Source organism: Zootoca vivipara, chromosome 10 (assembly GCF_963506605.1).
Source record: "Zootoca vivipara chromosome 10, rZooViv1.1, whole genome shotgun sequence".
NCBI lineage: Eukaryota > Metazoa > Chordata > Lepidosauria > Squamata > Lacertidae > Zootoca > Zootoca vivipara.
In genome coordinates, this window is record NC_083285.1 from 50,966,137 (window position 1) to 50,993,609 (window position 27,473).

General features: G+C 42.6%; 1 protein-coding gene across 4 annotated transcripts; it reads right to left on the minus strand.

Moving 5' to 3' along the window:
* Positions 1 to 2,591: 2,591 nt before the first annotated feature.
* Positions 2,592 to 26,936, minus strand: MKRN1 (makorin ring finger protein 1). Of its 4 annotated transcripts, none has more exons than XM_035127931.2 (8): positions 26,650 to 26,936; positions 17,907 to 18,035; positions 15,079 to 15,305; positions 8,239 to 8,465; positions 7,134 to 7,348; positions 6,375 to 6,418; positions 5,678 to 5,816; positions 2,592 to 3,578 (listed from the first exon to the last, which is right to left on the minus strand). In XM_035127931.2, the coding sequence occupies exons 1-8, from the start codon at positions 26,886 to 26,888 to the stop codon at positions 3,494 to 3,496; spliced, it is 1,305 nt and encodes a 434-aa protein (XP_034983822.2). In that variant the 5' UTR covers positions 26,889 to 26,936; the 3' UTR covers positions 2,592 to 3,493. The 4 variants fall into 4 exon arrangements, with proteins under 4 accessions (XP_034983822.2, XP_034983819.2, XP_060135911.1 ...); XM_035127928.2 differs by having other exon boundaries at positions 6,308 to 6,418; XM_060279928.1 differs by lacking the exon at positions 26,650 to 26,936 and adding an exon at positions 19,422 to 26,602 and having other exon boundaries at positions 6,308 to 6,418.
* Positions 26,937 to 27,473: the final 537 nt, after the last annotated feature.

Genomic DNA, 27,473 nt, shown 5'->3' on the forward strand with positions numbered 1-27,473 from the left:
GTGCCCAGAACTGGACACAGTACTCCAGGTGAGGTCTGACCAGAGCAGAATACAGTGGTACTATTACAGTACTTCCCTTGATCTAGTTGCTATACTCCTATTGATGCAGCCCAGAATTGCATTGGCTTTTTTAGCTGCTGCATCACACTGTTGACTCATGTCAGGTTTGTGGTCTACCAAGACTCCTAGATCCTTTTTACATGTACTGCTCTCAAGCCAGGTGTCACCCATCCTGTATTTGTGCCTTTCATTTTTTTTTCCCCAAGTGTAGTACTTTACATTTCTCCTTGTTAAAATTCATCTTGTTTGCTTTGGGCCCAGTTGTCTAATATATTAAGGTCATTTTGAAGTGTGATCCTGTCCTCTGGGGTATCAGCCACCCCTCCCAATTTGGTGTCATCTGCGGGTAGACTGGGAGAGAACAATAGGCTTGATTACCGGCTTCCCAAGGTGAAGGGGAATGACTAGGCTAAGCTTGACAGGACAACTTGCTCTATGGTCTTAACCCCTTCATGCATTACTTAAGACTTAAGCATGTTGGTTAAATGAGTCTGGTTATCCCACACATGAAGGGAGCCCCACACAGAATTGCTGGAGTAGCTCAAGTCCCTCCTAGCCAGCAACAGTGACAGCCACTTGTATTCACCTAATTACTTCCACATTAGCGAAGTCCCCAAATAAACAGGACAGCTAGCTCATGCTTCTGCCTCTATAGTTTATGCATGTGCCTACAGTGGATATGAAAATCTGTGAGTTGGCCAAAAAAATTAGTTTTTACTGTTGCTGATAATTAAGTTGTAAAAAATGCTGCCAACAACAAGGGAGAGAAAAGAAATAAATGAGGCAATTGCTGTTCACCCCACCACCACTTCTCATGACCTAGTTTGTGCATACATGTGAACTGAATTGCAACCACTTTGACATTTTTCAGCCTGAGGGTAGAGAGAGTCTTTTTTTAGCAATCTTTATGCTGTTCTGGGAGTGTTTTTTGGGTTAAAGCCTGAAATAAGGCTGTTTCCTCTCATCCTTCCAAGGCACTCTCATGCAACTACTACGGATGACCACGTAATCTGAAAGGTGTACTGTACTGAGGCACAAAATGACTATGAAAAGGGATACAGCCTGTCACTGTACTAATTTCAATAGTTTATCCCACTATATTTATCTCTGAATACTTGTGTGTCTAAACACATGCCTCGACCTAGGGAAAACATTTTACCCAACATCTTCATGAATATCACTCATTTTGATAGTAGCACCTGCCTTTGAAACACAGATTAGGTCAGCATTTTCTGATTTAAGGCAGTTAGGTCTCATTGGCTACAAAGTGACAACTTGATGTTACATGTTTTATTCCCAATTCAGTGGCAAGGATTAAAGCATAGGTCTCATGCCATTATTCAAAAAACTTTTTTGTCTCTCTCATACAAAGCTTCTCTCTTCTCTATAACATTGCAATAAGTTGAATCTATATGTTGATATTAAGCATGAGGGGGATGGAAATATCCAGATGATCAATTGCTACTGGTGACTAAAAACTGAATGCAGAGGTCAGGAAACACATTTCCATCCTAAATTTTGCAGGAGGTTCTTTTGCAGCCCACATTTGAGAAAACAGCTCTTATGACAAAATCGAGAGCACATGGGAACGTAATTAAAATATAGGAGTTCCAAAAGTTGAAAACGAATTTGCTTTTCGGTTGTTTTTATTATTATTATTATTTGGGGAAAGTGCTTCTTACAAAAGGCAGCTGCAAAGTAACAGAGACTTCAGCAACAGTTTCCGATTTCCATTTAAAAGTGAAAGGAGACGCAATCCAAAGGACATAAGCAGCAGAACAGTTTTAAGGACAATCCAGCAGCACTAAATGTAAATGGAAAGTGAAAATTCCATTAGAGACAGTGGGAAGAGGGAGAAAAGGGTAGAGGGGCTGGGGGGGAATCTGGAGTTTTTTCCTGGCAGAACTGGAGCCCGATTGTGCGGCTGCTTGTTCGATGGGTACAGCCAAGAGGTAATGTGGGTTCTTTTAAACAGAGAGAGAGAGAGAGAGAGAGAGAGAGAGAGAGAGAGAGAGAGAGAGAGAGAGAGAAAGAGATAGAAGTGTTTTCCTGGATAAAACTCTTGAGTGATTGCTAATGATGATCTCAAACATGTCTAAGAGGAAGGAAATACAGGAATTCTAAGATGCTGGTGCCCTAACTGCATATTAGGCTGGCCAGAACCCTCGTTGGCTAACCATATCCCCGTGCCTGTGCAGCTCAAAAGGAGTGTAAAGGTGGCTGGGAAGATATAAGAGTGCTGGTGTTGTTAAGGAGATGCCTATCACCAAGTTAAAGGAGCCAGTTTCAAGATCACTTCCCCAAAAAACTTGGTTGAGACCACGACTGCTTCAAAGCTCGCAGGGACTTCAGACTTCGTGCGCCAAGAAAAGGGGTGGGGGTGGGGTCTAAAGTGGGCGATGGTGGAAGAGAAAAGAAGAGGGAAGCGAAAAGGGTTTAATACACACATATACTAAGTTGCCCGGCCCTTGGGATACAACTCTGCATTTTATTTGTATATACATACATAGAAAGTTCTCCTTTCACACACACAAAAAAACCACATTTCCCTCTCATGCCGAACAGTAAAAACCCGGAACATTCGCGCCTGGTTCTGGTTACACAGTAGTAAATAGTAATGTGCAAGTAAACAAGTGACCAAAACCACAAATGAACACGTGTACATGGGGTGGGAGTCGGGTCTGGAATGGAACCGAAGCCAGCCAAGGGAAAAGAACGAACAGACGACACCGCTGGCCTGAAATCTGAAGTAGTAAAAAATAAAGGTTTCCGAAGTCCGTAATGGAAAGAGGCCATTGGCCCACTCCTGCCCATCCCTGCCCCTGCCGCACAACTGCCGCTCTCACATTTGTCTCTGGGCTCTTCAAGATGAGTGTGGAAGTCCTGTAAACACTTGAACCTTGGAACTGGGTGAATCCCCGTCAGGAACACAGATATGAAGCAACAAGTCTAATCTAACTGTCTGACAGTTAAATTCCTTTTTTTTTTTTTTACAAAAAAACCCCCCTAACATTTTAAAGGTTTATTACATGTCATTTGTTTAACAGAGAAGAAAAAAACACACACACTCCTGGGGTTGGGGGGGGGAGCTTTGAGGCCGGGAGAAAGGAGGGTGGGGTGGGGTTCAGGGAGAGGAGACGACAGACAGACCCTGGGTAAAAAGTTATTACAACAGCAGCACCTGGAATGGATAGGCCTGCCTAGGAGGAGGGAAAAAAAAAACACAGGCACTGCCACAACACCACAGGAAAAAGAGCTACTGCCTGAAAACTGGAGCAGGCAGTCCAAAACTCCACAAAGAGGTGCTATAGAGCCAAGTCGTAATAGTCTTCCAGCTCATCGTGAAACAAGTCCCATTCGTCCTCTGAGTCTGTCAGGTCATCGTCGCCTCCTGCTGCCAACAGCATGAGAAGCATCTCGCCCAGCTCAAAGGTCACCACCTCATCCTCGTCGTTCTCAAAGGGATCGCTGCCCTCCCTGTCCTCGATGAACTCCCAAAACCGGTTTCTCCGTTGGGCCTGCAATGGAAGCATAAGAGATTTCCCTCAGGTGTCTCACATTTCCCATACTCTTTCCTGTAAGGCCCCACAAAGGCACATCTCTCTCTCTGTCTCGTGTTCCATGTTCCTCTACCAAACCCTGGGCAAAACTGGTAACATTCAGGGCACCTCTAGGCAGAGAGATTTTGGGGGCCTGGTATGCTGACTTGAGTGCTACCGATCCGGCGAGCCGCAGAGGCAGACTGTGTTTGTGCTGATCTCAGCCAGCACACAATGGCAGTATGAGGGACGTGGGGGGAAGGCAATAGCTCGGTGGCAGAGCGCATGCTTTATATGCAAATGCTCCCAAGTTTAGTCCCTGGCATCTCCAGATTTGGCTCGGAAAGAAGCCTGCATGAAACGTGGGAGAGATGCTGACAGTCAGTGTTGAGAATAATGGAGCTAGACCAGGCACCCCCAAACTTCGGCCCTCCAGATGTTTTGGACTACAATTCCCATCTTCCCCAACCACTAGTTTTATTAGCTAGGGATCATGGGAGTTGCAGGCCAAAACATCTGGAGGGCCGCAGTTTGGGGGTGCCTGAGCTAGACAGACCCACAATCTGGCTCAGTGTGAGGCAGCTTGACTGAGCAGCTTTATACCATCTTTTCTTATTGGGTGTTATTATTAATAATAATAATTAAAATTCTATCCATCTGAGGATTAAAGGGCAGTTTACAACGTTCCTTGTGCCTCTTCAACATCAAATTGTTTAAGTAGTGTGGGCAGTTAGTACTCGCAGGAATGGCACCTGCAAAACCTGTGATCCCCGAAGCAGAAGACACCAATAATAATAATAATAATATAATAATAATAATAATAATGCTATCACCACTCCAAAGGCAGCAATAAAACAGTGAACGATACACAGCAGGTTGGCTGCAATTTGGCTTGATGGATCACCAGTAGTTCAGATCTGCATAATGTATTTCTGAAGGAGGAACCAACTCAGCACTTCCAACTCAGGAAGGAAGGATGTGCTCTATCCATATACAAGTGTGAATATGTTCAAGGCAGTAGGACTACCATGTCAACACACTCCTTCTCTTCCCAAATCAGATGGGAGTTTTGCATCATTTTCTTTCCACTGCTTTAAAATAATAACTCAGTTGAAACTGCTCCCTGGGCAAAGGAGATCCGAAATAGTATTTTGGTTAGGGTTAAAAGGAGATTGCAGTAGGGAAGTTGCACAAAAAAACCTCTCTCCCTGCACACTGCACCAACTCTCATCACCACCCCATTTCACAATTTTTCATGGATGCTCATTTAGAGCAAAGGCAGGAAGCATTGGGCCTTATTCAAATTTGGCTTTGGGCTATCAAATAACCAAGTATGATTGGCTATGTGATGCCATTATGTGGTCTAAATGATGAATGATTGGCTGGGATCATGTCAGGAACAAGTCCATTTTTTAAAAATAGCACCCAAGTTGCAGATTGGAAAAAGCAGCATCCATTAGCGTGCATATGTGCACACACACACACACACACACACACGTATTATTATTATTATTATTATTATTATTATTATTATTATTATTATTATTATTATTATTTCAACTTATACCTATACCTGGAGGCCTCAGGGTAGTTCACAACAAGACCACAACATATAAAAGCAAACCAAAAGCAGTAACCCAGTAACACCCCCCACCAAAAGCCACATTCTAAAAGGGTGTTGGATGTCTATCAGATCAAAGGCCGTGTTAAAAAGGAATCTTTTTGCCTGGCACCTAAAGGTGTATAATGAAGGTGCCAAGCAAACTTCCTTGGGGAGAGCATTCCACAGATGGGGAGCCACTGCAGAGAAGGCCCGTTCTCGTGTTGCCACCCTCCGGACCTCTCGAGGAGGAGGAGGCACACGAAGGAGGGCCTCAGAAGATGATCTCCGGGACCAGGTAGGTTCATATGCATATATTTAATCTTGCCTCCCCCAACCTTGCCCTTTTGATCCCCAACATTTTGTGAGTGAAAAGGTGCTGTCCTAATTTTCCTGCACTTTTGCCAAACACCTTAACACACATCCTCCAACATCTTTTTTTTAAAAAAAATGAATCATCAAAAGCTGTGGGACTTACTCTGTATCTACTCGAAGTTCCCACTTTCTGCCTCTGGGGCTCCTCTCGGCGGCCATCGGGATATGCGTGTTTGTAAAAACAGTTCCCTCCAAATGGGCAGCTCCCACGGCCTTCATCAAAATACCTGCATGGCTTGTTGCTGGAAAGGAAAATATCGCAACCCTTACTCACAGCATAGCCAATCAGAATTCAGTACTGCATTTGCTTTATAATCCAGGTGATTTTGTTTTGTTTTCTTAAAAAAGAAGAAGAGGTATTGCTTGCCGCCAAAGCCATTACAAACCAATTAACACATGTACACAATGGATTACATCAATGTGCATACTCAAAGGGTGTGCGCATGGGTAGGTGCATGCAGAGGAGAACATCTGTATTAGCCTGTGCTGTCATTTTAAGGCAAGGTTGTGGTTGGGTAGACAAGGAAAGAGCACGTGAGGTTGTCTGGTGCAAAAGAGTGACCAAGTAGCTTGTGTGGTCTGCATGCATCTACTAGTGGTTAGATAAAGATGCATTTCACATACAGAAAGGGGTAGGAAGGAGGTATGAGGGCTTTAGGTAACACCGTGCTTTTCTCCATGTACGCCCTTAATGTCTGCAGTCAAACTTGGCCCGAGGCTGCAGGGCTCATACCTCATTGCCTCCTTGTATTTCTGAATGAGTTTCTGCTTCTCTTCCTTCTCCTCCACCCAGTACTCACTTGGAATGACAAAGTTAGATGTGATCCGACATTCTGGGCAGGACCTGGGGAACGAACAGACTGCACTGCAAAATTCCACATGACAGGGGCGCTATCTCCAGCTACAGACATACCATGGTATATGCCCACCTTTTAAAGGCGTCTATCGCACCTCAGAATCTTTATACCACGATTCTTTCACAACCTAAAAGCTCTCCCCACCCCCAAACCCCACCATTTTCTGAGGTTCTTAATTTTGCAGCTTGTCCGTTTCTTAAGAGCATGGGGGGTAAAAAAAAAACATTTCACACACAGACTCATTTTTCTTTAGATATAAATAAATTTATTTTTGTAACTTTGCTTTCTTGGATGTCCATATTGGTTTGGGTTTGATTTTCCAAGCAGACTTTAAAGAGGGATGGGTCACTGGCTCAATAATGAACTAGAAGAGCGAAGACTTAGGAAACACACATTTGGAACTGATCGGTCTCATTTCACCATCTGAACCCAAATGATTTTGTATAGTAACCAATAGGACAGCATGTTGCTACCATTCAACAAAAAGAAGTTATGACTTAACATTCAAACTAAATGGATCTTGCTGACCAGTCACAAGTACCAAGGTCAGAAGAATATCCAATAAAACCCTCAATTCTGAATAACGTTACTTATGTACTAAAAGCAGTCTTAGGACGAAAGAGGGGCGATGTTGCAAGTTCACACAACATACTAACATCTTCCCAAGAAACAAAGCACAACGGACATGGGGAAGTGCCTCACTTTATGATCTTGCTCTCAAATTGTTTAGCGCTCCTCCACTTGCGGATGCACTTGAGACAGTAAGTGTGATTGCAGTTGGAGAGGATCCCAAAGCGACGCTCGCTGGGGTTGGCTTTCTCATATACCACCTCCATGCAGATGCCACACACCATGTCTTTGCTACGCTGGACGGCAAAGGAGAGCTCCATGTCCTTCTCGTGAGCCTCGATGCAAGACTGCAAGGGAAAGAGGAAGAAAATGACAGACGACGTCTTCCAAATACAAGGTTAAGTTTGGAGGACCAACCTTGCCTCATTCCCGTCAATGGGAACTCAATGCAACAAACTCTTCTGCTTGAAAACTCGAAAAATATAATACATGCATGATCTCCCAGGGGTTCATATATAAAAGGTTCTCTTTACAAGGAATCTTAAGCAAGGTGTGAAAGTTATGGGAGATATACCTGAAGGAGCGTCTCCACTCCCATCATTCTACCCGGACACTGAGGTCCAGCGCCGAGGGTCTTCTGGCGGTTCCCTCGCTACGAGAAGCCAAGTTACAGGGAACCAGGCAGAGGGCCTTCTCGGTAGTGGCACCCACCCTGTGGAATGCCCTCCCACCAGAGGTCAAAGAGAACAACAATTACCAGACCTTTAGAAGGCATCTCAAGGCAGCCCTGTTTAGGGAAGCTTTTAATGTTTGATTTCTGTATTTTAATGTTTTGTTGGAAGCTGCCCAGAGTGGCTAGGGGAACCCGGCCAGATGGGTGGGGTATAAATAATAAATTATTATTATTGGGGAGACTCACAAATTATCTTGAGAACCCAAAGACAGAAGGAAGCCTAATCTAATATTATGGTACATTTTGCTACATTAAAAAAACCCAACAACTTTATATACTGTTTCTGAAAACTGCACATTTTAGCCATGCTCTTGGGCAAAGTCTATTACCACTTGGCTATTCTGAACAAGGTCCACAGAGCAGCCCACCCAGGCCATCAGCCAACAGTCTGGACCTGTAACAACTTGTTTGAAGGACTTGTGGGGTCAAGCAAGCTTGCAAGGGCTTAAAAGTTCGATCTTTTGTTGGGTCAGCTAGTTCTTTTGCCCGTTCTTCTCGCCTTACCTTTATGTGCAAAGATCTCTGTGCGGCATCAGCGGGATGGAGGACCTGCAAGCCACACATGTCACACACATCTCCATGGATATATACACAGTTTTCTCCATAGCGGCATTCTCCCACTGCGGCGTAGGGACATAATTGTTTCTTCATCTCCAGGTTGGTGTGCTGTTTTTCATATTCTTCTTCAATTACCATTCTCTGCATGGGAGTTTCAGTGCAGGATGGAGCAGCTGGAAAACATCAGAATGCACAATGCTACTCTTACAAGTTTGCATGTAATCATCTGCGCAGCTAAGGAAAACAGTTACAGGTGGTTAAGACTCTTGCCTTGATGTCCCTTGTCCCCAAAATAAAACTGCTACCATCTTGCCATTATTTTGCACCAGAAAATAATTAACTCAAAACTATGGAGGCCACCACAAACCAAGTACAGTGGTACATCGGTTTTCGAACATAATCCGTTCTAGAAGACCGAGTTCTGAAACGTTTGAAATCTCAAAACTCAAAATGGAAGCCTCAAAACTGAAATCTCAATACGGAAACAGCGTTTCTATTTCGACTTCCAAGGTGCGCTGAAAAACCAAAGCATTTACTTCCGGGTTTACGGCGTCTGAGTTCCGAAACGTTTGTCAACTGAGACATTCGAAAACCGAGGTACCACTGTACTTATTTTGTTGCTCTGTACAACAGGCGAAACCCTTGAAAGGGAACTCACCCCATCTGCCAGCATGTGGTCGCAAATGTTGCATGAACACAAGCTAGCATGCCAAGTTACACCTGACACATGGACCATTGCCATGGTTAGGCTGATTTTGGTGGCTTCTACAGAATATGGGGACTGCCACTGCAAGGCCATCTTCAGAACTCAGAATCAGGTACTGGCGCACCAGTCAATTAAGCTAATTCTAGACGTTTCAGACACCTCTTACCAGGCATCAAATGCTGATGTGCGGCACCTTGATCACAATGACACAAATGAGATCCCTAGAAGAGTTAAGGGCTGTTTCACTCTGCTGATTCCGTCACATGGTTGTAGCTGTTGATCCATGGCCATGTGAGAACAGGTCAGCATGAATAGGGCTGCACAACAGCACTTTCACCAGCAGCTACAAGCACAGAAATGGCTGCTGGCTCACACCAGGTTCATAGGCTACACTCATGTTCAGCTAGACAGTCATGCACAGGAATTTAGTACTGTGAATGTTAATTTGATTTACTGGGTTAGGCACATCTGGCTGTCTATACCCTTTTAAAAATCGTGTTACATGTTGACTTCATCAGAACTCACTTAGAAGGAACTCATGTACTTGGGAACAGAGTGGCAGTTACTAATCAAGCACTTGGATCAATCTGATGACTGGGAAGGGGTGATTCCCCCCCCCCAATCATGAGATTGGACACTGTCTACTTTCTTTTTTTAAAGACACCACAGCACTGTCTACTGGATAGGACAGCGATTAGCCACCCCCTGTTGTAGCAAGTCACCATGGCCACAGGTCAGTTGCCCAGGAACAAACTCCACAGCATCCACCCAATCTCCAAGTGCAAATATGGGAGGAACAGATTGAGCATTGCTACAATCCAAAAGGTCTGAAGGTATTAATAGTGTAGAACTGTTGAAAGCTGCTCTGTCTCCGAAATTACGCCACGAACAATGTCAGACCACAATCCAGTATTTATGGAGATGAGAGGGAAAGAACAGAATTCCTTTAGATGGAGAATGAATGAAGAACTGCTGGAAAATAAAGAAATTGTTGAAAAAGCCAAAGAAATATTGAGAGACTATTTCCACTGGAATTTGCATAAAGAAACTGGAATAGATATAGTATGGGATGCAAGTAAAGCAGTAATGAGAGGCTATCTAATACAAAAAACAGTTACCTGAAGAGAAATAAGGAAAAGAAAAAAGAAGAAATTCTGAGACACCTCATGGAGAATGAGAAGAACCTGATCGATAAACCTCACGATCAGCAAATCAAGAACAATATAAAGATGTTGCAAACACAGTTCTCCATGTTGGTGAATCAGGAGATAGAGTGGAAGATAAAGCAGATGAAACAAAAGAATTTTGAATCGGCAAATAAAACAGGGAAACTGTTAGCTTGGCAATTGAGGAAACGGCAAAATCAAAATATAATAAATAAAATTAGAATTCGGGAAGAAATGACGGAAGATCCAAAGGAAATTAGAAGAGCCTTTCAAAATTATTTCAAAAGTCTTTATAGCAAAGGAAAAGAAGATGTTAGGAAGATAAATGAATATTTAGAGAAACATAAATTTAAGCAAATCACAGAAAAGGAGAAGAATAAATTAAATGCCTCAATAACTGTACAGGAAACTCTGAATGCGATAAAGAAAATGAAGCAAGGAAAAGCACCAGGACCAGATGGATTATCGGCAAAATATTATAAAGTACTGAATGGACAGTTGATTCCTGTCTTAGTGGAAGTAATGAATAATATACTTAGAGGAGGAAAGACCCCAAGTACTTGGAAGGAAGCTTATATAACTTTGATACCGAAACCAGGCTCAGGTGGCTTAGAGGTAAAAAATTATAGACCAATTTCGTTATTGAATAATGATTATAAGCTCTTTGCAGATATAATGGCAACAAGATTGAAAGAGATCTTGAATGAATTGATTCATAAAGACCAAGCAGGTTTCCTACCTAACCGACAATTAAAAGACAATGTAAGACATATTATAGATGTGATAGAATTTTTGGAGGTTAGAATAGATAAACCTGCGGCACTGATGTTCATTGATGCAGAGAAAGCTTTTGATAATATATCCTGGCAATTTATGACGAAGAACCTGGAACAGATGAAAGTAGGGGGATCTTTCCTGAATGGGATAGAAGCAATATATTCGGAACAAAGAGCAAAATTGATAATAAATAATGTATTAACAGAGTATTTTGAAATTACAAAAGGGACTAGACAGGGATGCCCACTGTCACCGTTATTGTTCATTACGGTCCTGGAAGTGCTATTAAATAGAATAAGAGAAATGCAAACTATTAAAGGAGTTAAAGTAGGTGCGAAAGAATTCAAACTAAAAGCATTCGCAGATGATTTAGTAATAACATTAGAAAACCCTAAAGAAAGTGTTGCCAAAGTGATAGAAGTAATTGAAGAATTTGGACAATTGGCGGGATTTAAATTAAACAAACAAAAAACGAAAATGATGACAAAAAATCTTGATAAGAAAGAGAAAGAAGAGTTGCAGCAAAGACATGGTATTGCAATCGTAAAAAAGGTACAGTATCTTGGAATATGGATGACAGCAAAAAATATAAATTTGTTTAATGATAATTATGAACCGACATGGAAAGAAATAAAGAAGGATTTAGAAATATGGAACAGGAAGAAGTTGTCGTTCCTCGGCAGAATAGCAGCAATAAAGATGAACGTACTACCCAAAATGTTATTCTTGTTCCAAACAATACCTATTATAAAGGGGACGAGACAATTCAAAGAATGGCAAAAAGATTTACAAAGATTTGTCTGGCAGGGGTAGAAACCAAGAATAAAATATAAAATTCTAGTCGATAGGAAAGAAAGAGGCGGATTCTCCATGCCAGACTTGAAATTGTACTTTGAAGCGTCATGTCTCTGCTGGATAAAAGACTGGATAACATTGGGAAATACGGATTTGTTAGATCTGGAAGGATTCGACAACAGAGCAGGCTGGCATTCATATCTTTGGTATGATAAGAAAAAAACCCATAAAGGATTTACAAATCATGTGATAAGAAGGTCGTTATTTGAAGTATGGGAAAGAAACAAAGTGCTGTTAGAGACTAAGACCCCATGGTGGATTTCACCTATGGAGGTAATTACAGTGAAAAAGGTGAATATGGAAGGGGAGAGACCAACATATGAAGAACTTTTAAGAAAATCTGAACAAGGTTGGAAATTAAAACCCTATGAAGAGGTCAAATTATTTTTGACGAGTTGGTTGCAATACCACCAAATAAATGATATATTCATAAAAGATAAAAAGATTGGTTTTGAGGAGAGAAGGTCCAAATTTCAAATAGATTTGCTAGAAGGCAGAACAAAATTGTTGTCCAAAATGTATAATTTGCTGTTAGAATGGTATACTAAAGACGAACTGACGAAAGAGGTAATGATAAAATGGGCAAAAGACTTTGGGCACAATATTGAATATGATGCGTGGTTGAAACTATGGAACCAAACATTAAAATTTACAGCATGTACCGCTTTGAAAGAAAATGTTTGGAAGATGATGTATAGATGGCATTTAACGCCAGTGAAATTAGCAAAAATGTATAGAATGAGTAATAGAATGTGCTGGAAATGCAATGAAAAGGAAGGGGATTTTTATCATATGTGGTGGAAATGTGAAAAGGTTAAAGGTTTTTGGGAAATGATTTATAATGAACTGAAAAAGATTTTTAAGTACACTTTTCCCAAAAAGCCAGAAGCATTTTTGTTAGGAATGATAGGTCAAGAGATAACCAAGGAGGACAATACTTTATTTTTGTATGCGACAACCGCGGCGAGGACATTATTAGCCCAAAAATGGAAGACCCAGGACTTACCGACAATTGGAGAGTGGCAGACAAAGATGATTGAATATGCAGAATTAGCGAGACTGACTAGCAGGATACGAAACCAGAGGGAGACAAGGTTTCTAAGAGACTGGAGTAAATTTGTGGATTATATGGAAAAGAATTGTAGAAGTTTAAAGACACTTGCAGGCTTGAAATAAATCCTACGAATTGACTTTAAGGATTAGATATAAAGGAACTGCGAGATAAGAATTGATTAGAAAACCTATTGAGGGGAGGGAGGGAAGTCAAACTCGGCGGAGTATTTTTAATAGGAGATTGTGAGAAGTTTAAAAAGAGTGATGTATGTATTGTGTTGTATTGAATGTTTGTTTGTTTTGTTTAATGTTTTTAAATGTGTTTAATTGGAAAAACTTAATAAATTGTTATAAAAAAAGAAAGAAAGCTGCTCTGTCTCACTAACATTCTCCAACCTGTAATAGGGATATTATTAGTGAACTGAACATATGGGCTGTTGTATATTACCCTTTCAGCCCAACCTGAAATGTGGCAGTAACCGCTTTGGAGAGCTTTACAGGGCAGTTGTATGCAGCAATATTGGCTTCAATGCAACCCTCAAACTGACTGCTATGGATTCAATTCCTGTGGACAATACTAAAGAGTTGTAAACTCTGAGAACCATCATAACACTCTCTCTTGGCCACAGTTCCCTCCAGCCTGGCAAATGAGGACAATAAACTGCATTTGCTTTCGATTATGCAAGAATTGATGCTTTTGAATTGTGGTGCTGGAGGAGACTCTTGAGAGTCCCATGGACTGCAAGAAGATCAAACCTATCCATTCTTAAGGAAATCAGCCCTGAGTGCTCCCTGGAAGGACAGATCGTGAAGCTGAGGCTCCAATACTTTGGCCACCTCATGAGAAGAGAAGAATCCTTGGAAAAGACCCTGATGTTGGGAAAGATTGAGGGCACTAGGAGAAGGGGACGTCAGAGGACAAGATGGTTGGACAGTGTTCTCGAAGCTACGAACATGAGTTTGACCAAACTGCGGGAGGCAGTGCAAGACAGGAGTGCCTGGCGTGCTATGGTCCATGGGGTCACGAAGAGTCGGACACGACTAAACGACTAAACAACAACAATGCATTAGGAGGACTATTTTTAAAATGCTTTAAATTAAACAAGTCCTGAATTAGAAAAACTCTTATCTTTGTTGCTCCCTTGCAGGTTCTTCTTCTATCAGAGGTGGAGTTGACACAGTGCTGCCCAATCCCATATATGTTAATTTTTTGAATTTCCCCACTGATACTCACGGGCAGTTTTCATTTCCATCTCCAGGGACATTTAAAAATAACTTTTCAATGCAAACCACCAAATTACTTATCCAGAGAGAGAGAGAGAGATGGTTCTGTCCTTTTTATATCCATTTGTCTCTAACCCCACCCCCCTTGCTCCATTTCCCTTAGAGAAGAAAGGAGGAGAGAAACCGAGTGAAGGGCAAATGACGGAAAGAAAGTCCTAGCTAAGAACTTTGATAGTTGTTGCAAAAAGTGTAGCAGCACAATGGAAGTTGTCAAGCTCTCTATTATTTGCAGAATGCTTAAGAAAAACACGACCACATAAATCAATAAATTTGGCTCATAGGTCTTCCAAATGGACCTGGAAGTTGAGATGATCCCATTTTATAGATACAGTCATACCTCGGGTTAGGAACGCTTCAGGTTGAGTACTTTCAATTTAATTACTCCGTGGACCCATCTGGAACGGATTAATCCACTTTCCATTACTTTCAATGGGAAAATTAGCTTCAGGTTAAGTACGCTTCAGGTTATGTACAGACTTCCAGAACCAATTAAGTACTTAACCTGAGGTACTACTGTACTGGATAGCGACTAGAGGCTTGCAGCTAGTATTTTGCCAGATAAATCCCCTACAGCGTGATCACACACTTCCTCAGCCTGGTTGCACCCATGTTTACTTGGAAGTAAGCCTCAATGACTTCAGTGGACCCTGCTCCCAGGTGACTACCTGTGCCTCTCCAGGGTTTCAGACAGGGGACATTTCCAGTCCTGCCTGGAGATGCCAGGGATTGAACCCGGACCTCCTGCATGCAACGAAGATGCTCTGCCACTAAACTATGGCTCTTCTCCACTCACTATAAGGCAGTTTCCTATGTTCTTAGCATAAAAGAACAATGTTAACATCAATATAGTTCTTTACTGAAACACAACTCTTAATGAGACAATAAGAACATGAAGCATCAGTGCTGACGACTGACATTTGTCACTATTGTAGTAAGTCCACTTACCCCGGCCACAATATGGCTGCCCAGGGACAAACTCCACAGCATTCACCCAGTCTTCAGCCCTGGCTCCTGCGGCTGCCAGGTCTTTGTCTTCAACTTCAGTTTCACCAGTGCTCACTTCAAGTGTTCCAGGGGACGGGCTCACATCTGTGGAAGCTGAAGGGTAGGTTTTTATAGCTGGACTCACAGTAGTCACTTCTTCCCTTTTCAATGGCTTGGTATGTTCGTATCTGGTGAGGAAAGTCAGAATGACATACACAGACATTGCACTATATGCGGACCTTTTCCTAAGAAACTGCTGGCAACAGGAGTGCAACATGGAATGGAAAGCTATTCTGCTGCTAAACATGAGGAACTTGTGGTTGAAATTTTTTGCCATGCAGAGCCCACAGCATCTTTGTCAAGTGTGTGCCTATCTGTTAAGCTTGAGAAGGTTAAGTATTTTGTACCTCTGGCACAAGCATGAGATCCAAGTTCCCTTAAAAAAAACAAGGTAGCAGAAAGTCTGTCTGCTTCCATTCCCTATAGCTTCATTTTAAGCACACTTACAAACGTAACTCATTACCAAATGGCTGACGACCAACTCACCTTTCACACGTGTATCCCATCGTTCAGCCGAAGAGCACAGGGTGGCAAACATGGGATCATCACATTTATCCTCACAACTTGCCCACAGCAGCCTGTCAGCTTCATAGCTGATCTGGGCGGAGAGCTTTTGAACCAAGTCTTCCTGGCCCAAGGCTAACATTCATAGAATCATAGAGTTGGAAGAGACCACAAGGGCCATCCAGTCCAACCCCCTGCCAAGCAGGAAGCACCACCAAAGCATTCCTGACATATGGCTGTCAAGCCTCTACTTAAAGACCTCCAAAGAAGGAGACTCCACGACACTCCTCGGCAGCAAGTTCCACTGTCGAACAGCTGTTACTGTCAGGAAGTTCTTCCTAATGTTTAGGTAGAATCTTCTTTCTTGTAATTTCAATCCATTGCTCCGTGTCTGCTTCTCTGGAGCAGTAGAAAACAACCTTTCTCCCTCCTCTATATGGCATCTTTTAATATATTTGAACATGGCTATCATATCACCCCTTAACCTTCTCTTCTCCAGGCTAAACATGCCCAGCTCCCTAAGCCGTTCCTCATAAGGCATCGTTTCGAGGCCTTTGACCATTTTGGTTGCCTTCTTCTGGACACGTTCCAGCTTGTCAGTATCCTTCTTGAACTGTGGTGCCCAGAACTGGACACAGTATTCCAGGTGAGGTCTGACCAGAGCAGAATACAGTGGTACTATTACTTCCCTTGATCTAGATGCTATACTCCTATTGATGCAGCCCAGAATTGCATTGGCTTTTTTAGCTGCTGCATCACAATGTTGACTCATGTCAAGTTTGTGGTCTACCAAGACTCTTAGGTCCTTTTTACATGTACTGCTCTATTTGCTACACCACACCGGTATTCTTATCTCAGTAAAATAATATTCAATTCAAAGCATTCAAAGTGAGCTGGAGGATATAGCTGTCATCTAGTTGGTCTAAAATCCCACAAACTATGGCTCAAGTTCTTTAGTGCAGGACATGCAACATCATGCAGAACAGAAATGCAGCTGACATCAGATCTACCCTGTACACGTTACTATGCTTTTACTGTAATGTCAGGACTTCTGTTCAAGATCACACCCTATACATGCAGTGTTTCTCAACCTTGGGTCCCCAGCTGTTGCTGGACTACAATTCCCATCATACCTAGCTAGCAAGACCAGTAGTCAAGAGTGATGGGAGATGCAGGTCCAACAACAGCTCGGGACTCAAGGTTGAGAAACACTGCTTTAAGGTATTTAAATTCTTAAAAGGCAGGTTTGTTTTTAGGACGAAAAAAAATCAGGAATTACTATGTTGGCAGAATAAGCTCATCTACGGGTTACAAGATTGGGGTGGAGGGGTTTGGCTGATGATCATGCTCCATATAAATTCTTAAATGAACTTAAAACAATAGCCTCAACCACACATTCCCATTTCCCTACATCACTATTCCCTATAAAACCCCTCATAAATTGGCTCTGCACATCAGCCATTACCATTTTTTTGAAATTGCCCTTTTCCTGATAATTTGAGCCAATTCATGTTCCTAGACCATAGAGAGCTATGAGCTAAGGAAGAAAGATGTCCCAGCCCTATCCACCTCTTTAGGCAATTCATCGTATTTCTACAACTTCACTGACACCTCAATGGATAAAAATCATGGAGAGGAAACTACCGTCCATACATCAGAGCCCTATTTTTTTAAACCTACATGCGCCCCAATATGTATGGATTTCATTCACCTTACAGAGCATAATATTTTGTATGATCCCCTCCCCACACCTTTCACATACAGACAAGTGGCTCATAACTTGCCATGAACAAGTATATGCTCCTGTAGTGTGAGCAACAAACCCCATCCTTGGCTTAGAGCTACATCTGAACTGAGGATCATGGTATGTTTTGTCCCAAACAAACTATGACCTCAAGCCACACCACAATTTCCAGTTCTAATGTAATGCTAAGCTAAGGATTGTGGCTTGTTGCTCCTGCTGAAGGAGGAGCAAAGAGGGAGTGATAAACTTATTCATGCAGAGCCATGAGCACGGTGGTGATTATTACATCCACAATGGTGTTTGACAACTGCAGAAAGGAGAGTGTCCAAGATGCGAGTGCCCCACGGATGATCACATCCATTGGATTGAGACCTCCCCAATCATATTAGGGACAGGGAGGGAAGTCACTGAGGGCAATGGTCACAAAGAAATGGAATTGGCTCGTAGTTCAAGGCTAAAACGTCCAGCAGCATTTCTGTACCTGCAACGATCTCCGTAAGCACAGCATCCTCGCTGAAAATACCTGCACACCATGGCAGACTGACTAGTGTAGAGATCATGGGAGTAACGGCAGTTGTCTCCCTCCTTGCAAACGCCATGCATGAAATACCTGAAAGACAGAGCATTGCAAATATGGCTCAAGCAGAAACATCAACATCCTGTAAGAGTTCTAAAGGCATTTCATTCTGCTTGATGCAAATAAATAATAAACCAATGCTGAATAATCCTCTTAAAAGTTCTAAAGCATCATACTAATACTAGTACTAATAGCCATTAATAAACTCGTCCTTTTCTTCCATCAATTTATATAATCCCATTTTAAATCCATCTAAGCCAATGACCATTACTACATTTTGTGGCTGCAAATTCCACAAATACACATCATGTGAATAAGTATTTTCTTTTTTCTATCCTGAACCTGTTGCCTTTAAGTTTCACTGGATAATTTCCTCCCCCAACTTCGCAAAGTACAATTTAAAAAACAGTTCACACATTAAGATACCAGACATGGAAAAGATTGCAGAGAAGGACGATCAAAATGACCAAGCCGCAACACCAGTGAGTATCAGCCATCATGGCAAATGGGGAGTCCCTGCCAATATTAAATTATGCAGTTTCTCTAGTGTGTAAAGAGAGATACCTTTCTCCCTCTTCTATAATTCTAAAACTCGAGACTATTCAACAAAATTGATGAGCTGTAGATTAAGCACTATTTATAGAATTCATTGCCACAATATTTGGTAATAGCCACTGACACAGACGGTCTTAAAATGAGATTAGACAAATTAATGGAGAAGAACAGACCCATCAGCAACTACTGGCTACGGCAGCCTAAACGTCTCTCTGTTTAATGAATTCCCAACCAGTAGCCTGGGGGCAACTGGGGGGGGAGACTGTTGGCTTTATGACCTGAATATCTACTTCCTGAAAGCATCTAGTTGGCTACTGTTGGAAACAAGAAGCTGAACTATATAGGTTGCTGGTCTGACCTGGCGGGGCTCATTTTATATTCTGATTTTAACATCTTTTTCATCTCTGGAAAAGGCCACTTTTAACATTTTAATTTTCTTTGCCAGTTAAGTGCAGAGATCCCAGTTGTCTTCAGACAAAAAAAATGTGTAAGAGGATGTAAACAGGGTGTTATCTGTTCTCTTTTTTTTGCACTGCTCCACTGTGCTGGGGAGAACAACCTGGACTATTTAAGCAAAAGGTGCAACTGGAACACTAATTCACTTACTATCCCAATCGCAAACGCATACAGTCCCAATGTGCAACCAAAACTGCCTTCGTGGATGGCCTACACCAGGAACTAGAGGGGGAGCTGTTGGTTCTGGCGTGCCTCTTAGTGGCTTTCAGCTTATTGTCTTGATGCCAAGAAAGCAGTGGAAGTTTTGGACCAGTGTTAGAGTACAGTAGCATATTTTTACGTGGGCTAATAAGATGAAATTTAATCCAGACAAGACAAATGTGTCATCAGCCAGCAGGAGAACAGAACCTGGAATACTGAAAAGTCCTGTTCTGGACAGGGTTGCACTCTCCTTGAAAGACCAAGCTTGCAACTTGGAAATGTTCCTGGATGCTCTGGTGGTGCCTGTGAAGGAGTGTTTTGTACAACTTCAGGTAATTCCCTGGAATAAAGCAGACAGAGGTGGAATCTACACACGTTAAAAATGTTGTGAAAATGTTTTTTAGGAAAAATCGTTTTGAAAAATGCATTGAATTTGCTGTAGCTCACAACTGTGTCACAATTTAGCTTGTGCAAAATGTGGCAACCAGACTAATTTCTGGAGCCTGCTTTGCTGATCATACTCCTACAATGCCTTTTAATTCTGCCCAAGCTTTTGGGTAGGTTCTGGAACCCTACTTTTATGCTGATCTGTTTTATTATTCTCTTGATCTTACTGCATGAAACTGATTTTAGTCATCTGTTGTTGTTGTTTATAAACATTTCTGCAATCTGCATTTATTTATAAAGAAGGTTTAGTGTTTAAAAAATAGCAAAAAAAGAAGCAGCATTTAAAGGGGCGGTGGAATTCTAAGCATTTTGACTTAAAGGGAAGTTCTGTGGAAATGAAACAGGACTCATGTTTTAATCAGGGCTCCAAGCTTTGACTGGTTTACTGAATGATTAATCTACCGAAAGCTTTAGCTCCCCCCTTCACCAACCTGGTGCCCTCCCCCAAAAGCTGTTAGACTCCAGCTCCCATCAGCTCCAGTCACAGCGTGGCCAATGTTCAGAGATGAAAAGAGCTTTAGCCTAAAACATCTGAAGAGCACCAAGTTGGTGAAGGCTGTTTTAGTTGATTAATGGTGGCACCACATTTTAATTTGGGGCTATAAATTAAGAACACATTTGCTTACTATTGAAGTCATTTTGATTCCAGCATATTATTGTACTAGGAAACAAAAAAAGATGTTAAAGTTGTGTTTTCCAGCTAAAATGAATTAACAGCTTTTGTTTATTAAATGTTAAGTTGTGCCTTCAACTGCTTTCAGCATTTCATACCCATTTTTTTGTTTTATTTTTTTGCAATGCATTTTCCTAAACTCAAATCCATTGCCACTGGATGAAAAACAATTTAACCAAAAACACTACTACTGTAACACTAGAATGAAAGCTTCAAGTACAAGAGTGAGTTCTTTGTCAGAAGAAGTCTAGCCTGAAGCAAAAATAAAATAAAAAATGATATCAATCATTAAAGGAAAGGAAAATAATGTTCTCCTACTGAAAACCATGTTATCGGCACCCAATGACCCCCAAAGCTTTATCCCTCTAAAAATAGAAGAAAAACAGAAGATTTGCTCATTTCAGCCAGTAAGCGTTTCATGAATTAAAGCCTTTCTGCAGAATCTGACATGCTGAATACTGTATTCCTCAGACATCTTCTAGTAATTTTAGAATAAAAGTAAATTAGTCTTTAAAAATACAAATTACAAAAATTACATTTATTCAAATACACCCAATCCCCCAATTCTTAGACCTTTACCCCGTTGCACCACCTGGTTTTATTTTACACTATTAATCTAGCTCTCAATAGAGCACGAGGAATGCTGCTACGGTATGTGATAAACTTGAAAAATGAACTTGACGTCTCCTATGTGCCCTAGACTGGGTTTAGATATCGGTTCAACTAAATTGGAAGCATCAGTCAGCTTGGCCAGCCTTAGACTATAATGGTTAGATAGACTTGCTACTCAGAGTAGACAGATTGAAATGTATGTACTCAGGTTACAGTAAATCCATTAATGCACATGACTGAGTACGCCTAATACTAGATACAACCCCTAAGCCTTCCAAGTTTGAACTACTGGTACATCACCATTAATGGTGTCAAAACCAGCAGGGGTGCCCCACAAATACTTACTATGATAGTGGAAAATCAATAAATCAGTTTTAAAAATAGCATTTGCCAACCCAGTGCCCTTCAGATGTTTAAAAGACAACTAACTCCCATCGGCATAGGACTGATAGGATCTGTCATCCAAAACACCTGGAAGGGCACAAGGTCGGCAAAGGCTGATCTAGCAGCATATGACCTACACCTTCCTTTTGGTGTGGAAAAGAGGTGTTCACACACAGAGAGAAAAAGAACCAGACCACTTTAGTCCAGAGGTGAATGTATCTCACATGTACTCAAGACAAAATATTTTTCTGCAGGAATCTCTTTTGGAAGCTCATCCTTGCACATGCCCAAACTGCTACTTTCAAATTTGGAAATGCAGTCTTAAATTTAATGAGTAAGCTTCTAACGCAAGAGTTCATGTGTTTGTGTCTGCACGCACACACACACGTGTGCGACAGAACTGCCACCACCACCCCACTAAAATACAGATACAAGTTCAGTTTATGTAGAGACTGTTAAAAAAAAAGCAGAACACACAATTTACTGCTCCTGGACCTGACCATGAAATGCAGTTCACTGTAACAAGTGCATAGCAATAGATAAAGGGCAAAAAAAATCTTAATTTAACGTGAATGCTCATGTGGTCTGAACTAGTGGTGTGTCTGACAAAGAATGAGATCTTGGGGTGAAGATGCTGACCCATTTCGTGGCAGTTGTGAAGAAGGAAATTCCATGCTAGGGTTCATTAAAAAAGCTGTACAAATTTATGGTGCAACCACATTTGGAATACTGTGTACAATTCTTGCCACCTCACCTCACAAAAACATATTGTTAAGTTAGAAAGGTTCAAAAAGCTCAACCAAAATAAATGATCAAGGAGATGGAGCAACTTCCCAATGAAGTCAGGTTGCAGTATTTGGGGCTTTGAAGTTTAGAGAAAATGCGAATGGGAGACAATAAGATAAAAGTGTATAGAATCACGAATGCCACATAGAAAGTGGATAGAGAAAAGGTTTTCTCTTTCTCCCATAACACTAGAACTCAGGGACATCCCATGAAGCAGAATGCTGCAAGATTCAGAACAGACGAAAGAAAGTTCTTCTTCACTCAGTACATTGCTAATAACTGAATTCTAGTGTCTGAATTCCACAGACACAGTAACTGCCACCATTTGGGATGCCTTTAAAAGACAATTAGACTAATGCATGGAAGATAACGCAATCAATGGCTAATAGTCACAATGGCTATGCTCCAACTCCACAGTTGGAAGCTGTATGCTTCTGAACACCAATTTCTGGAAACCGCATCAAGGGAGCATGCTCTTGTTCTTGGGTCTGGCTGATGGGATTCCCACGGGCACCTGACTGACCACCAAAAGAACAGGATGCTGGACTAGATGGGTCATTGGCCTGATCCAACAGGCACTTCTTACAGTCTTAAAAGAGCCATAGAAGTGTATTGTATGGTACTGCAAGGAGGATGCACTGGCTTAATCACTTAAAACTGTAAATTGGACAGCATCTCGTTTCCCAAATATGAAAAGGCATCATTCATTTCACAATGGAGCTGGAGCCGTAGTAGTCTTTCTTTTATAGAGCACCTGGATCCCTCTCACATTCTAGAAGGTAAATTAGAGCCCTAAAGCCATACAAACAGCCAGATGCCTTACTTAAGAGTATATTTTGGCATCCGTCAGAAACATATTAGCACTTGAAGCAGCAGGTGTGAGAAACACCGATAAAGTATGCAACTCAATATTAAAATTCTCCTATAGCTTTTTCTAAATGTAGGTACTTCAATACCACCTCCATATATACTGGAGTACCCTGGTATCCTATTAAGCACAGTACATACAACTCCCCACTTGAGCGCAGCACTAGGAACCCAGTGGGTAGCTCACAAGGACATCCTTTTTGGGCTGCGGGAAGGGTCTCCTTGCGAGCTGCAGGCTGCTCAGCTGACATGTGGGAAAGCAGCAGCGGTAGCTGCTGCTGCTGCGCTACCCTGCATGTCAGTTGTTAGGCAGGGAGACTGAGCAGCCTCAACAAAGCCCCGTTGTGCCTCCGGCTTGCAAGTTGACCCTCCCTGGAGGATGTCCTCTTCAGGCTCTGAGGAGGGTCTCCTCGCAAGCCACAGGGACTCTCCAGGGTGCTGCTCCTCACTTATGTTCATTTCACTTATGCGTATTGGGGCCCAGAACGTAACCCCCGTGTAAGTGGGGAGTTGCCTGTACTGCAATTTGGCACCAATTTATATCAGGAATGAACAACACCAAGACCGACCACCTAGGTCAACAATATCACTATCAAATTCATTTTTGAATCTTTTAAAACTGTGTCTTCTATGCAATACCATATAACTGCACAATTTTCACTCCAACACCACACACACAAAATTTGATTATGTATTCAGAAAAGATGCTTTCAGCGAGCTGGCTAAATCCAATTCAATTTAGTAATCACCTGAAATGAACCCATAACATAGCCAAGCCTGAAGTTTTTAGCAATTTCATAGTTTGGAACATCCTCAGCCTAAGGCTGTATACCCTAATTAACCTGTATCTCATCCTCTGTATTTGCTTAACCCATTCTGTTCATTATGTGAAGTCGTTTTTCCAAAGTAAATAAACAGCACACATTCTACCTGACATTCTGTTTTTAAAATTGGCAGGTTTGAAGAGTTTACGAGTGATATTAAGTGGATTCTACAGTACCCACACCCTTTAATTAGCTGTTGCTATTTTAGATAACATTGTCACTCAACTGTTCACTCTTCAGAATTAAGAAAAGTACAAATGACTGAGAATAACTTTGCTGTGAGGCCCCAGAAGAGGAAAGACTGCATTGTTACCTACTGTACTCTAAAGAACTGTGCCCCATTTGCTCTGCAACAAACAACATTAGCAGCACTGAAGTGACCTCCCTGGGGTGCAAGCCTGGTCAGTGAGTATGGAGGTCCTGGGCTGCCCAGATGACAAGACCCCCCTCTCAAACTCGCTGATGTGGTCCAAAGGAAAGCAGAGTAAAATGTTTTACACCAGCTTGGCTGCAGGAGTTGCCAGAGGGAGGTGTACAAGATGCTATCTTTAGCCTCCCACAGATATCCTGAAAGGCAGTGGAGGTTTAGAATCAAAGTTTTCCTTCTCCTAGATGGGCTACCTTCCCAGGCTGACAACTCCATCTACCTCTCACTTCCCTCTACAGCACATGCAGAAACCACCTTCAGTATCTGTTGTACTTCTTTGTACTCTACTCAAAGCTATGATAGTTTTTTTTTTATCTAGCCCTTGAAAACTTGGAAGCCATCAGCATTGTTCTGTCACACATTTCACTACATCATACACAATGCTTGTTACTCAAAGATGTCAATGTGTTTTACAAGCTCCATGTTCCTCTTAAGGTTAAAAGGGGGGTGTCTTTGTTTTTACAGATGGATTAATGGTATCTGTCCACATTCCCCCACTGCTTTCCCCCTCTATTTTCGATTTTATAATCCTTGGGAAACAGAGACCTATTTCAATTGTCTACACAACTCTATAAAGGTGCAATGTGCAGCCACACACACACACACACACACAAAAAAAAAAAATCAGGTATGTCCAAGATTACACAGATACCTCTTCGGATAACCAAAACCTAAATGCCAGACTTAATTCAAGGATTCAAAGTACTAAAGCTATTTCTACTATCCCACACACTTATTTCTAAGCATGCCACTTAAATAATTATAACTACAGCTATCACTATTATAACTACAGTACTCTTCCATTTCAAAAGAGAACAGACCAGGATAGAGTAGTTTCAAGATAAAAACTCAGAAAGCACTCTACATTACCTTGGAACAGAACTGAGAATAATGCTAAAATTCAAGTTCTACAAATTTACAGAAACCCCTCAAGTTAAAAACTCACAAAAGAAATATTCATTGTTTTGAGAATTATTTCTGTTAGGACCTGTAAAGTGACCAGAAACAAAACTAAGACCTCTGGACAAGAACTATGCCACTTCTATGTGTTCACTACAGCATCTAGCACAGAACACAACATTAAGAATTAAAACAGCGATCTCACTTACTTGATCTGATCAGAGATGGTCAACTTGAATCCCTCCCAAATGGGATGGGAAATTTTTATCCAGCTTCACTCATGAAAAAACTGTTTCCAAAACATAACAAAAATATCCTGTACTAATAAAACACATGGGGTTTGTATGCAATGCCCCATGTTTGCCCAAATGTGTGTGCTTCCTACTTATTTACAATACCCTAAATATATTCTAAAACTTGCTATCCCAACAAGGTGCCTACACAAATTGTGGGACTACAATTAGCATCATCCCTGACCATTAATTATGCTGGCTTGGGCTGAAGGGAGTTGCAGTCAAACAACCTCTGAAAGGTCCGATGTTGGGGAAGGCTGTTCTAATGTCTCAGCACCTGAAAAAGGCGCTCTGGGCCTATGCGACGAAATACATTTCCAACCCAGACCACTGCTGAGGAATTAAGTAACCTAATCTAGCAAAGATTTAGATCCAACCAGAAGACATGCAGTGTAGCCCTAATGAAGTTTACTTCAAAGCAACTCCCTAGTAAAGGACTGCAATCTACCGGTAAGTTTGTTTCAGCCTAGGACTTCAAACACTGCTGCCAGAGAATCCTTTTCATTTTGCTCCCACATACAGTACACATCTTATGTTATCAGTCTGCAGTTAAGCAGGACTCAGAAGGCTTACGTGTACATACAGATCAGTGCCACCTTTAGTCACAGGCGAACATCACCAAGGGGAACAAGCAAGTGAAGAGAACCCGGTGAACAGAAAGGGTTGCGTTGGGTGTTAATTGGGAGGCACACGCAGGAATACATTGCTGTCATCATTGGGGGGGGGGCAGAGAGAGAGAGAGAGAAATCTGCGTCTAGGAAAATGAAAATTTATAGTACTTGGGATGGATGAGGAGCGAGTAGTAAACAAAGGATCCAGACAGCATTTTACAAAGGGCGCATGGAGGACTAGCGGTAGAGGAGCCGAAAAAAACCCAAAACCAAAACATCTCGGAGGACCCGTGACAAGAAAACCTACCCGGTTTCTAAAAAAAGAAGATAAGAGACAGACGGGGGCAGTGGGCAACAATGGTAGCATACCGACACGCGCGCGCATGCACACCCTCCCCCCAACCCGTTTCTGCTTCGAAAGAAGGAAGGACCCTGGCCAGGATCGGTGCGCGCTTCTTCTGCCAGGGGAGAATAAAGGACCCGAGTCACTCTGAGGGAGGCAGGGGGGCTCGAAGGTCCAAGGAGCACGAGCGGGGCTCCGAGGGCGGTTGGGGACGGGAGGGAGGGGGGAGGCACGGGCGCCATCACCCGCCACCGCCTCTACACGTTACCTGCAGGCGACTTGCTTAGTCCAACCGCCGCTGCTTCCCCCTCCGGCTCCGGCCGGCGGCGGCTGAGGCTCGGCGGTGGGGAGCCCGGGGGCCGTGGCGGTGGCGGCGGAGATGGTGGCGGCGGCGGCACCGGCGGCGGCGGCACCGGCGGCGGGGCTGGGGGCCGCGACAGCCGCTGCTCCAGCTGCCGCGGCTGTCGCTGCTCCGCCACCACCGGGGGCCACCGCAGCCTCCGCCATTACTGTTTACCCCACACAGCGACGGCCCCGCCGGAACTTCCGGGAGCTCATTCTTCCGGCCTGCTGGACAGGAGGGCGGGGCAAAAGCTGATGGACGGGGGAGAAAGAGGGGGAGGAGGAGAAAGAAAGAGGGGTGGGCGTGGCTTACCTTACCCACCCTCCCCTGCTTCGCTTTGGGAGAAGAGGACAAGCGGGCCGACAGAGAAAGGGAGGGAATGGGGTGGGAGGGGGAAAGCACGAGGTTGGGAGCGAAGGTTCTGATTGGTAGAGCCGTTCGTGAAGCCACGCCCACTGGGTTAGACGGACGTGGGGGAGTTGTGACGCCAGATGCGGAGGCGGGGCTTGGGCGGGGGAACCACCTGAAAACGGGCGTTGGGCTTCACTTCGCGCAAGCGGCAGTAGGTGACAGAGGGCTCGGGAGTTTTCGGTGTCTTTTCTCTGTCGGGGCTTCATGGGGAGCTCGCTCAGTTACGGGGACGAAGCTGTGGAGTCTCAAAGCCCAAATACACATCAGAAACATGGACGAGTCTTTTTGTGGCATCCTAAAGACGAACATAATTTAATTTCGCATAAGAAGAACCCACT

What these genes read in the sequence shown, in the direction of transcription:
- MKRN1 (XM_035127928.2), bottom strand. Translation starts at nt 26,888, where the DNA reads ATGGCGGAGGCTGCGGTGGCCCCCGGTGGTGGCGGAGCAGCGACAGCC. An exon ending in GCTTACGGAGATCGTTGCAG is followed by an intron (nt 15,306 to 17,906) that starts GTACAGAAATGC and finishes TTTCCTCACCAG; the next exon opens with ATACGAACATACCAAGCCAT. An exon ending in GAACTTCGAGTAGATACAGA is followed by an intron (nt 3,579 to 5,677) that starts GTAAGTCCCACA and finishes CTTCCATTGCAG; the next exon opens with GCCCAACGGAGAAACCGGTT.